The following is an 11,009-nucleotide window of genomic DNA, read 5'->3' as shown; positions in this document are numbered from 1 at the left end:
ACCCTCCCTTTTGAAATATAAATATCAAAGAAAAATATTCTATTTTAATTTCAATATTTTTCGTCACTTTTGTGTTTACAAAGACAAAATCTTTTATCGTTGTGATGAGTTTAAAGGGAGAACTTTGGGCCAAAAACCTAGACAAAGTCCTTGAAGCAGCCACATCCAATGATAAAAATTCAGAAAGTTCGTTAAATGAGCTCAAAGATTTCTTTCTTGCGAAATTAAAAGAAGGATTTCTTCCTTTTACTGAAACAAAGAAATATGAAACAGTAACAGCATCGCAAATTTATCAATGGATACATTTTAGGTACGCCAAATTCCTAGATTTTGTTAAAACTAACGAAATTGAACAGCCTCAAAAAATGTTTGATGTAATTGCAGAATTATACATAGCAGATGAATTAAAAACTCCAAAAGACGCCCTAGTTGCATTATATTACAAATATGGACCAAATCTCGAAAATGAAGTTTTAGGCGAAATCGAACTGCAAAATGCAATCTATCAACTTGCTATTGAAAAAATAGAAGATAATTTAGACTTTTCAATAGGAATTTTAACCACACCATTAGGTACTCCAAATCCATCTCATATTTTTACAGAATTATTCTTTGCCGTTATTGGTAAAAGCATAACAACCGAACAAACACATAATATTCTTCGACATTTCAGCAATATTACTAACAGAGTTGATGAAAAACTGATTTTATATGATTATCTCGAGAAAAAGATGAAAAGCGATCCAATTACAGCATCACTCGCAATCCCATACATCGTAGACGTTGCTGTAAATCGTAGCGTTGATTACAGTGAATTTTATGACGTTGTATTTCACGCAATTTCACCAGAATCACTTTCAATTCCCGGCAGAGCCACATTTTTCAATACTCTTGGCCGAACTGTTACATCACATTCGATCCCAGCTCAAACACAGATCGCATTTGCCGTGAAACTCTCCAGAATGCTTCTGCACGTTGCTCCAGACGTACAACTTGATATCCTTAGTGTTATTCAGAGCCTTGCGCGTGCACACGAGAACGTAATGAGTTTAATGACTCCAAAAGATACTCAAATTGCAAATGTTGACTCAGAAATTTCAGATGTTACACCACAAACACTATGGGAAGTGATTGCTCTCAAGCATTCTTCAGTTTCATCTGTTGCAGAAGCAGCAAGAACGATTGGCCAAGCAGTTTTGCCTCCTGAGTACGAATCATTCAATCTGGAGACCGCTCTAAAGGCATCTAAAGCAAAACCAACAGCTCAGCAAACTTCATCCAATTGGCTTGGAAATCTTGACAAATCGGTTTGGATATAGAGAAATAAATTATTTATATATATTTAGAGTTTTTAATTATTAATTTTTTTTAGTAAATTTTGGCAAATGAATAAAATTTAGAACAATTGAATTATTAAATTTGCTGCAAAATAAGCAATATTTTACTGGCAAACCTTTTATGCTCAATTTTGGAGGTATTTTGCTTTAGATGTCTTTAGAACAGTCTCTAGCTGAAAATAAGTATTCAAAATTGAACATTCAAGCCAGTAATTTACCAAGGATGAATGTGTACCCTGCCGCACAAAACTCATAAGCTGAAAAATTCCCCAAATTTGTTATTTTCCGGCTATATTACTCATTAATATGAAATCAGTGAAATAATTGTTTATTCTAACAATAAAAACGATATTTCTAAGTGACTCATCACTATTCTAGCTTGCCAAATTTGAATTTGATATATCATAACTTTTTATATACTCAAAAGCCTCAAAATTATTCGTAAATTGAATAAACTAATATGCTTTTAACGATAGAAAATACATACAAATGATTTTATATAAATTAAATAAAATTATTCTTCTACTGGCCTTTTTCCATTGAGTACACCTATAATCAAAGCATGTCTAGCTATAGTTTGATCTTCAGACTCAGTTGCTGCTCCAGATTGAACAGCAATGTCAATAACTTCATTAATTGAAAGAATTAATTCGCAGATATCTGATTTATCGATTACAGTCTTGTGCTCATTCATAGCCTTTTCGGATAAGTTGAATATTAGAGTTTGAATTGTTTCAATTCCTTTGAGTAAATTAATGTGTCTTAATGCATGAATAGTATCTTCTTTAGATTTTGAAATTTCAGGCATATCTTCATTTACTACTTTCAAAACTTCTTCAGAGTCTTTAATCGCTGAATTAAGATTTTCTGTCTCTTGCTTAATCTTTGCCTGAATATCATGACGTTCTTTCTCAATTTCTATATATTTGCGAGTTTCTTGAACTACTTGGTGAATTAATTCTTGCTGATTTGAAATCATTTGATTTTGCATTTCAAGAAGTGAACGAAGTTTTTTATTTTCTAATGTTAACTTGTCTAACTGAGCTTTTTCTTGCTGATAGACTTCAGATGCCTTCTTTAGAACTTCTGATTTACTATTTAAATCCATTTTAAAAAAGTGACAAAAATAATGAGATTTTCCCCTAATGTAGCCAAACATTTTTATCCTAATTAACATCAATTTTAAGGCTTTCTAAATCCAAGATTATACTTGTATTTGGTATTCCGCTCTATTAATTTTATCCTAATCAGCATATCGTACAAAACACGTTTTAAAATTGGTATCTCATAAAGCAGATTAGACATCTTACTCTGTTACTTTTATATTAAACTCTGTTACAGTCTTGTTTTTCACTTTTTTCTTAGACGTAAGAAATCATATTTTGCCGAATAATACATAAATATTTTTTCATCGATAATCTTCTGTACTGATATAGAAGGTCTTTTTTCATGTAATCCCAAGATATTTCTTTTCCATAAGGTTTCCATAACTTTCAAAACAAGAAATTTGACAGTCATCATTAGGAAAAAAGAACCAGAATTGAGGAAGAAGTAAAAAGTCTAAAATATGGTTAAGAGAAGACATCTGGATCTGAGTAGTAGCAATTGAATTTCTTACTCCTAATTGATAAATTTACAAAAATTACACCACTTTTGTGAATGTATCCAATTTTTATAAAATCCAAGCATTTGAATTTATGGATATCATCACGTTTAATTACCCAGAGATCGCGAGAATTAGTGATATTAAAGATAGCGAAATGATGTGGATCAATATTAATGGCAAAATCATAAAATCCTCAAGGATTGCCCTAATTATGATCTCAAGATATATTCATGATGAATATTTACGAGATAACACGATAACATCAGTGAATATATATGTTAAATTAGCATGCACCAATACAATTGATATCGTCTCAGACTTTATAAATAAAGGAATCCTCAAATTTGAAAACGATTTAGAACATAATAGAGATCTTTATGAAATCGGAAAAAAATTATTTATTGAATATCTTATCAAAATATTTTGCAACTTTACACAATCATATCAAGATATTAATGAAGAAAACTTTTGTGATATCTATGATTGCGCTTTAATCGAGAATGACAATGCCAAGATAGAAGAATGTATTTCATTTTTTGCATCAAAAATGAGTATTCTCGATGAAGAATATAAAATCAAAACAATCCAAAGGTATGGATATGACTTTTTAGAGCGAACATTGATGTCAAAATCTCTTACCATATTATCAGAGGATTCATTGGTTCAAACAATTATATCATTAAGTGAATTTGGTAACTCTTTCTTTTGTTTGTTAAATCATATAAGAGTTGAGCTTTGCAGCAAAAAAGTAATTGAAAATATTTCAAAATATGCAGAAGAACATAATCTAGAATCTGTCACGAATCAAGTCTTTGAACAAGCGCTAATTCATCGCACCCCAATTCCACGAAAACTAGAAATTTCTCATTCATTTTTCATTGATGTTGATAGGATCCAACAATTGAAAAACCTTGAAAAAACAAAAGATGATTATGAGAGGATATATGAAGTACTTGAGCAGGCATCAAGCGAAGATGATATATTAACAATTAAAATTGCAGTTAAAGAAAAATATAGTGACGTTCGTGATTATGGTGGATATAATATGATTCTTGAAGCTGCATGCCGAAATAATCTATCCCTTGTTAAGAATTTATTTAACAATGGTGCAGATATAAGAAGTAGATGTGATTCTAAACGAACAATTCTACATTATTTTTGCATGAAAGGAGATTTGGAAGGTGTAAAATTTGCTCTTAATTTCATAGATATCAATGATAAAGGAGATGATGATTTTACACCTCTACATGATGCTATTAATTATAGTCAAGAAGAAATCTGTGAATATCTTTGTGCACAACCAAATATAGAGAAAAATGTTAAAAACAATTATGATCAAACTCCTCTTGAGTTTGCAGTACTTCTTAACAAACAACACATAGTTGAAATTCTTCAAAGAAATGAATTCACCTAAATTAGAAATCTTCAAATCGACAAGTCAAATTAAATGAAAAAATTTGAGATTCTTGAAATAGGTTCTTAAATTCTTGCAAGACGAGTCAATCTTTTCAAGGTGCTCTTACAACTGAATTGAAATATTGGCAGAATATCCTGTTGTAAAATTTGTATAATTGACACAACAATTACCTTTTTGAATTGAAAAATCAGTTAGCGAGCATGGAAATTTATTTAAATTTTCATATTCGAATTCTCAGTCGGTGAATACTTTCAGATCGATTTTAACCTTATGTAAAGATGTATTATGAAAATAAAAAGAATCAGCAAGAGATGTAATATTCTCTCATTTATAAAGTGATTTCTACGCAAATAACATGTAAATTTATCTAAAAATTTAAATCCGAAATAGCCTTCATTGAGTATTTTCAAAGCGGTTTTAACCTTATGTAAATTTTTAATATTAAACGTACTTTTTTGTTAGAAATTCGAAAAGAGATCATTCATAAAGAATGGTCAGAATTTTTTGAAGGGAAATCGTATGCATATAAGAGAGCATTACTTAAGGTTGTATCTGAAAGTTATTATGTTACACATTGTAGTTTTCGTAAGATTACGATTGGAACATCAGTCATATTTTCCGACATGCATGATGATTCTAAAGTTCTTATTGATACCTCATCATTCTTTCAATGCATATCCAGCACGAATGCAGGCTCTTTAGAATACGCATCTAAAGGTCAAATAGTTCAAAGCAAAATTTCATATTTTCAATCTTTTTCAAAACGCCATTATGGAAATAGTTTCTATTCTGATGTTACCAAAGATTTTACATCTAAAAATTTTCTTTTATTTTCTTCAGTCACAAATTGCGGTCCAGATAGATCAATTCAATCCACAAATAACATCGGAACAATTTATTTAAATGGAGGGAATACGCAACTATATAATTCAAATATATCATATAATCAAGGATACGAATGGGTTGGATTCTATATGAATTCATCATCCCCAATAACTTCTACGAGTTATATATCTGTAATCGAAAACAATCAAACATTTGATGTCTTCATGAGATTTAATTCAAACACGTCCTCCAATGTTGCATATCTTACTTTTTCGAATATAGTTAATAATGTTTTAGACACATATTTGCTATTTACTAAATATCTTTGTCTAAATTTGAGTTACTGCTGCATGAAGTCAAACCAAATTGCTGTAAATATTTATCAAATATATAATTCATCAGATTATATTTCTATTCAAAATTCATGTGTAGAACCTCGAAGAGATTATTTTGGAAATGGAACATTATTAATTTCAAATGAAATTCCTGATATTTCAATTGATCTAATTGATATGAATATGAATAATATTGAATATGAAAACATCTGCCCTTCAATACCATATAAAATTGTGATGAACTTCAATATTCTTCTAATAGCAGTATTTATTCTTATATAATGAATCATCTTTATTCTGCAATTACTGTATAAAATGCAAAATAAACTTCTCTTTAAAATAATTATATTATTAGAAGGATTCAATCATAATATACTATGGTAAGTTGCTGTTTATAATTTGACTCTCCTTTTTCTGAAAAAGACCCGATAGGAGAAACTCATCTTAAACTTGCAGCAAACAAAAATAATAAGAATATTTTTAACAAGTTTATTTACTATATTATTGATACAAGAGTTTAAGAAAATAAGTATCTAATGGAAACATAATAAATCCATATGTTGAGTAGTTAATATCTAATCATTCAAACAATTATCCATGTTATCCGATTATAAATCATGAATCTAAAGTGAAGATATAACTCATATCAATATGTTCTTCAATATTGTGGCGTTTTACCACTCTGAGGTAAGAATCATAATTATATCTTTTATGAAAAAGACTTATTTAATAATATGAAGAAATTAAAATAATTTTTATACAAATTTCAAAAGAGAATATTATAATATGTATATGTAAATCATTATTATTAAATCAAACATACTTAAAACTTTTTTATTCTAGTAAATGAGATATTTTCTTTTTATTTGTTACAAATTTTAAGTAACAAAATCAGTATTTAGCGAATAAGTTTTGTTGGTTGTGAGTTTGGCATAATTAATTTGCTGCTGCGAGGAATTTGTTGTTGTGACATTGGATTTCTTGGTTGTTGAGCTGGTTGTTGTCTTTGTGGCTGTGGCTGCTGCTGAACAGGCTGTTTTGGTGGTTGTTGCTGTGGTTTCTGCTGCTGATTTGGCTGATTTTGTTGATTTTGCTGGTTTGGCTGAGCAAAGAGGGATTTCGGAGGGACAAATGGTCCATTGTGAATCCAAAGGAATACATCTTCAGGCTTTGCGAAGTCAAGTTTGTAAAGTCTCTGAATTAAAGGATTATCAAGCGGAGACTTGAATGGAGATTTGTGGGCGTGGTCTTTGAGGATATTCTCTTTAAGTAATTTATCGCCTTTCGAGCCGCAAATGCCATTAAGACATCCACCTTCGCATTCAGCGACGCAGATGTAAAGTAAGTCTGGGTAAGGTCTGGAGAGTAATTGCTGAAGTCCCTGGAGTCCGTATGCGATACCGAATCTCATTGTTGTACCTGGTTTAATTTCGATCTTGATAATTTTTGCGAGATTTGAGAATATTTCGATGTCTTTCTTGACTTCTGTCATATTCAAGTGTTTTCTCGTGAATACTTCGATGATCGCGTCAGTCCATCCTTCTGCAGTTGAAGATAAAATTCCTGCACGGGAAGCAGCGGCTTGGTGTGGCTTGTCCTGTATTGTCTTGAGGTCTATCTTCTTTTGCTCGAGGAAGTTGGCCAGTTCTTCAACAGAAAGAGCCATATTATTGTACTGGAGATGAGAGCCATTGTAATGGGCGAGCTCTACCTTGTGAGCAATGCAGTTCGTAAATGAAACGGATAATGTTTTAGGCGCCGATTTAGTGAGGAAACCTGAAATAAGAGGTGGAGAGATAACTGATGAAAGAATCTTTTGTGCTTCTGGCATATGAGTAAGGATTGTTTGGTATGATGATAGGCACCAGGCGGAAACTAATGGAACTCTGTCCATGACATGATTTGCAAGAATTTGGGCTTCTTCGAGAATAGCGATATCGCTACCGATGGCTGCATCGAAAACTAAATCAAAGCCGCCTTTGAGCAAGGCTGTACCTAATTTAGTAACTGTAAGAGAGCCACGAGGTAATTTAAGCATTCTCTCAAGGTTGATGCAGACGGAGAGGTCAATGATAGCGACCTTCTTCATGTCCTTGATGGCAAGAACGTCGCCAAGCTCTGTAACGTGGTTTGTGTAAGTAATTGCTTTGCTATCGCAGACTTCGGCACATTTTCCGCAGTTATTGCAGAAGGCGTGGACGAGGCCGTTGTTTCCGAATGCTTGGATGTAAGGAGCTAAGACTAACGACTTACTTGGGCAGATAGGAACGCATTTGTTGCATTTTGTGCATTTGTGAGGATCGATCTTGAGACCAATAGCTGTATCGTCGATCAGATTTGATGGTTTGTCAGGATTGGCCATGCATTGTTCCATATTGTTGAGAGTAGCTGTAACATGAGGCATAATATCACTTCCGATGAGCTTGAAGTCATCAAATTCTTTGAATTTTTTCATGGCTTCTGGGAAGTTCTTGATAACTTCTGGAGATCTTGTTTTAACATCAAGACCTTTGTAAACTAGTGTCTTGCAGGCATTTTGGAGTGAAGTACCGTTGACGAGAACCTTGCAAAGGCCGCATTCGTCACCTTTGTAGTAGTATGAATGACAAGCACGAGGAACTTGAATGTGATTCCTTGAGCAAACATTCTGAATGGTTTCTCCTTGGAAAGCTTCATATTTCTTTCCATCAATTGTGATTTCAAAGTGTCTCGAGAATGAGTTAGCGCGAGAAAGACAACTTAACATTTGAATTGAATAGTTTACAGTGGGGAAAAAAACTATGATTGTAAAAATTGAATTGACCAATTTAATTTTTTTATATCACAATTCTTTCATTTGAATGAGTGTTTGAAATATGTCATGATTTTCGAGTCGATCAAAAAAGATTAGATATCGGTTAAGGGTATAGTAAACTCAAAATTCTAGAGTTTTGAGAGTGCCAATAAACTCTATAGGCCTATATATATCTATATTTTAAAGGAGAGGTTACGCCATAATATTTGATATTATAAATTATTAATTCAAAATAAAAGTAGAAAATGAAACTAATTTTATTCTAACCTATATAAATATATCAATAATCTAAAATGATTATAGTCTGAACTATATTTTACCAGATTATCAAATATAAGAGAAATGAAATAAGGCATAAAAATATCATAGCATAATTATTGGATAAATGCATTAATAAATTATTTATATCATAATGAGAAAAAATCAAAATAAGAAAATGAGCATAATAATAATTTAATTAAAAACAAAAACAATAAATAAAATGTAATTTTCGTTAATCAAAGTCATCAATGTCTTCGTCTTCTGATTCCCATTCGGACTTGAAAACTTGATAATCTCCTCCTGGTACACTCTGAATGGATTTTTTGTATTTGTTCTGTTTTTTAGAACCTTTTGTAACAGTTTTTTGTTTCAATATCATTTTGGAGTAACAATTCTCTTCAAATGATTTGACACAATCTTCTGGAAGGGGGAAGATGTAATGCTTTTTGTATATCTCCGAGAAAATGCTCTGGATCATTCCATTCTAAGATTGCAACGTTAACTCTAATGTTAATGTTCTTCCAGGCTCTTGATTTGTCCAAATAGCATGCAATTTTGGAGTTAAACGCTTCATTCATGCAGGTAGATCCAATGGAAGAAACTTTGGAAACTATGGGTGTCCATTTGTGAACCCAGTCATAGAGCATGAATTGAAGTTGGATCGAATTGACACCTTTTTGCCATTCAAAGCATTTGTAATTGTGCGGTTCGCAAAAAGAATGATTGCCTACGTAATGGTAGACACAATTCTCACATCATTTTCGTACGTCAATTTTTTTTTTCGGCAAAACATGACCAAAGCCACATACTTAGGCTTGCATTCAGACCCCAGAAAGGTCTCTCTATTTTTTCAATCTTCTGAGTCTTGTCGTTGAAAACTTCAACTGTCTTATGAGAAGCTGAGAACTTTGTAAAATCTTTTGAGATATTTTTTGATACATGACCTGGATCGAATCTTTCAAGATGAGAGACGCCAAATTCTTTAAAGACAGAGACACTTTTGTTATCTCGGTCTTTAATAATCTCTTTAACATCTTTCAAGATATTGTATTTCTTTAATTGCTTCAAGATGATTCGAGTTCCAGCACTTTCCATATTGTTGGAAGCTCCGGAATACTGAGCATGCTGTCTGTTTCCACCAATATGGTTGATGTTCACGCATGCAAGAACTCTTTTTGTGACAGCATCGAGCGCAGTTACTGTACAACTTGGCGAGTTTCGCCTGTGCGTCCATCTTGCATCAATGGATAAGTAACCACTGAAGGACTTTCTCGACAGCATTAGGGAAATACTTTTAAGTCTTCTAATCTTATCGTCACAAAATCTCTGTTGTCTCATGACACCACTCTTCACAGGGGGCTTAGTTCCACAAAGAGAAAGAAAGCGAGCACCTTTTGTATATGGCATTCCGGTCATTATGCAAGCACCAAGCATCTGTCGCGCTGAGAGTCGACGACGTTCGTGGAGTAAAATGTTATGCATTGCCTTTGTTTTCCGTTTTTGGGCAATATGGCCCATACAACAACAAAAAAATGAAATCCCGCCAAAAGTGAAAATTGAATAAAAAGTAATAATTAATAAATATATACTATATCATTAGATGAATATTTTGGAATAACATTTTAAAATCGAGGTTTTTCAATGGATAACGGTTCAATCAAAAATTTGACCCCATTTTAGAATCTACATTAAAAATGGAACATTTCTGTCGTTTCAAAATTCCAAAATAACGTTTCTATTCCTCTCAAAAGTAAAAAATAAACTTTATTGGGGAAAAATATATTTTTTATATTTTCCAAAAAAAAATGAAAACCTTAAATGCAAATCTAATTTTGATGCTTTGTGTTTGTGATTTTTTGGATTTCGAAAAAAAATTTGATGAAATTCAGACAAGTTATCATTAACACATTAATTACGTTTCAGCGAGTCGGTCCCATCAGAGAAATTTTCATAAATCGGCGATATAATTTATTATTTCAGCAAAATATTCTCAGATCCAACTAGAATAAGGTCAAATTATACAAATTTAGCAAAGGCTAGTTATCCTACCTATTCAATTAACTTTAATTTTAAATAATTCAAGACAATTCTCAAAATTACCTTAATAATCGCGTTCTCTTCGCAAAATGACGATTCATCATTCACTACCAGCATAACTGAGGGCTTGTGCTCACAGAATAATACAGATAATTTACTTATTAATGCAAAATTTAGTACCAAAAGGTAATCATAGAAGATACAAAAAAAGTTTCTTTATTTTGATTGCTGATTTTATTTCTTCTAAAATTTACCAAATCTAAAAAATCCAAAATTGAATGCTATTGAATTTCATGTTTATGTAACATATACTATTTATTATATAAGGAATAAAAATTTTATAGTTTTAATCAAAAATAAAGGTGTACTAAATGCATACAAAACAAGGTATTTTTTA

General features: G+C 31.7%; 4 protein-coding genes across 4 annotated transcripts, besides 2 other annotated features; 2 read left to right on the top strand and 2 right to left on the bottom strand.

Moving 5' to 3' along the window:
• Window positions 1-75: 75 nt before the first annotated feature.
• Window positions 76-1,332, top strand: TVAGG3_0227940 (maturation of SSU-rRNA from tricistronic rRNA transcript (SSU-rRNA, 5.8S rRNA, LSU-rRNA); the record flags this gene model as incomplete). The annotated part of the gene is made up of 1 exon (XM_001324478.1): window positions 105-1,319. The coding sequence occupies one exon, from the start codon at window positions 105-107 to the stop codon at window positions 1,317-1,319; it is 1,215 nt and encodes a 404-aa protein (XP_001324513.1).
• Window positions 1,333-1,851: 519 nt separating this feature from the next.
• Window positions 1,852-2,445, bottom strand: TVAGG3_0227930 (uncharacterized protein; the record flags this gene model as incomplete). Its single annotated transcript, XM_001324477.2, has 1 exon — window positions 1,852-2,445. One exon carries the CDS (start codon window positions 2,443-2,445, stop codon window positions 1,852-1,854), a length of 594 nt encoding a protein of 197 aa, XP_001324512.1.
• Window positions 2,446-3,034: 589 nt separating this feature from the next.
• TVAGG3_0227920 (proteasome regulatory particle assembly) lies at window positions 3,035-4,357 on the top strand (the record flags this gene model as incomplete). The annotated part of the gene is made up of 1 exon (XM_001324476.1): window positions 3,035-4,357. The coding sequence occupies one exon, from the start codon at window positions 3,035-3,037 to the stop codon at window positions 4,355-4,357; it is 1,323 nt and encodes a 440-aa protein (XP_001324511.1).
• A 1,988-nt stretch (window positions 4,358-6,345) lies between these two features.
• On the bottom strand, window positions 6,346-8,266 carry TVAGG3_0227910 (photosystem I iron-sulfur center-related family; the record flags this gene model as incomplete). The annotated part of the gene is made up of 1 exon (XM_001324475.1): window positions 6,419-8,266. The coding sequence occupies one exon, from the start codon at window positions 8,264-8,266 to the stop codon at window positions 6,419-6,421; it is 1,848 nt and encodes a 615-aa protein (XP_001324510.1).
• A 155-nt stretch (window positions 8,267-8,421) lies between these two features.
• Window positions 8,422-8,443: a terminal%2Cinverted (terminal inverted repeat of Kolobok-1_TV transposon ID:TVAGG3_0227900).
• Window positions 8,422-11,009: part of a mobile genetic element that runs on past the window's edge.

Source organism: Trichomonas vaginalis, chromosome IV (genome assembly GCF_026262505.1).
Source record: "Trichomonas vaginalis G3 chromosome IV, whole genome shotgun sequence".
NCBI lineage: Eukaryota > Parabasalia > Trichomonadida > Trichomonadidae > Trichomonas > Trichomonas vaginalis.
The sequence above is the reverse complement of the archived record's forward strand: the minus strand, read 5'-3'. Positions and strand labels throughout refer to the sequence as shown.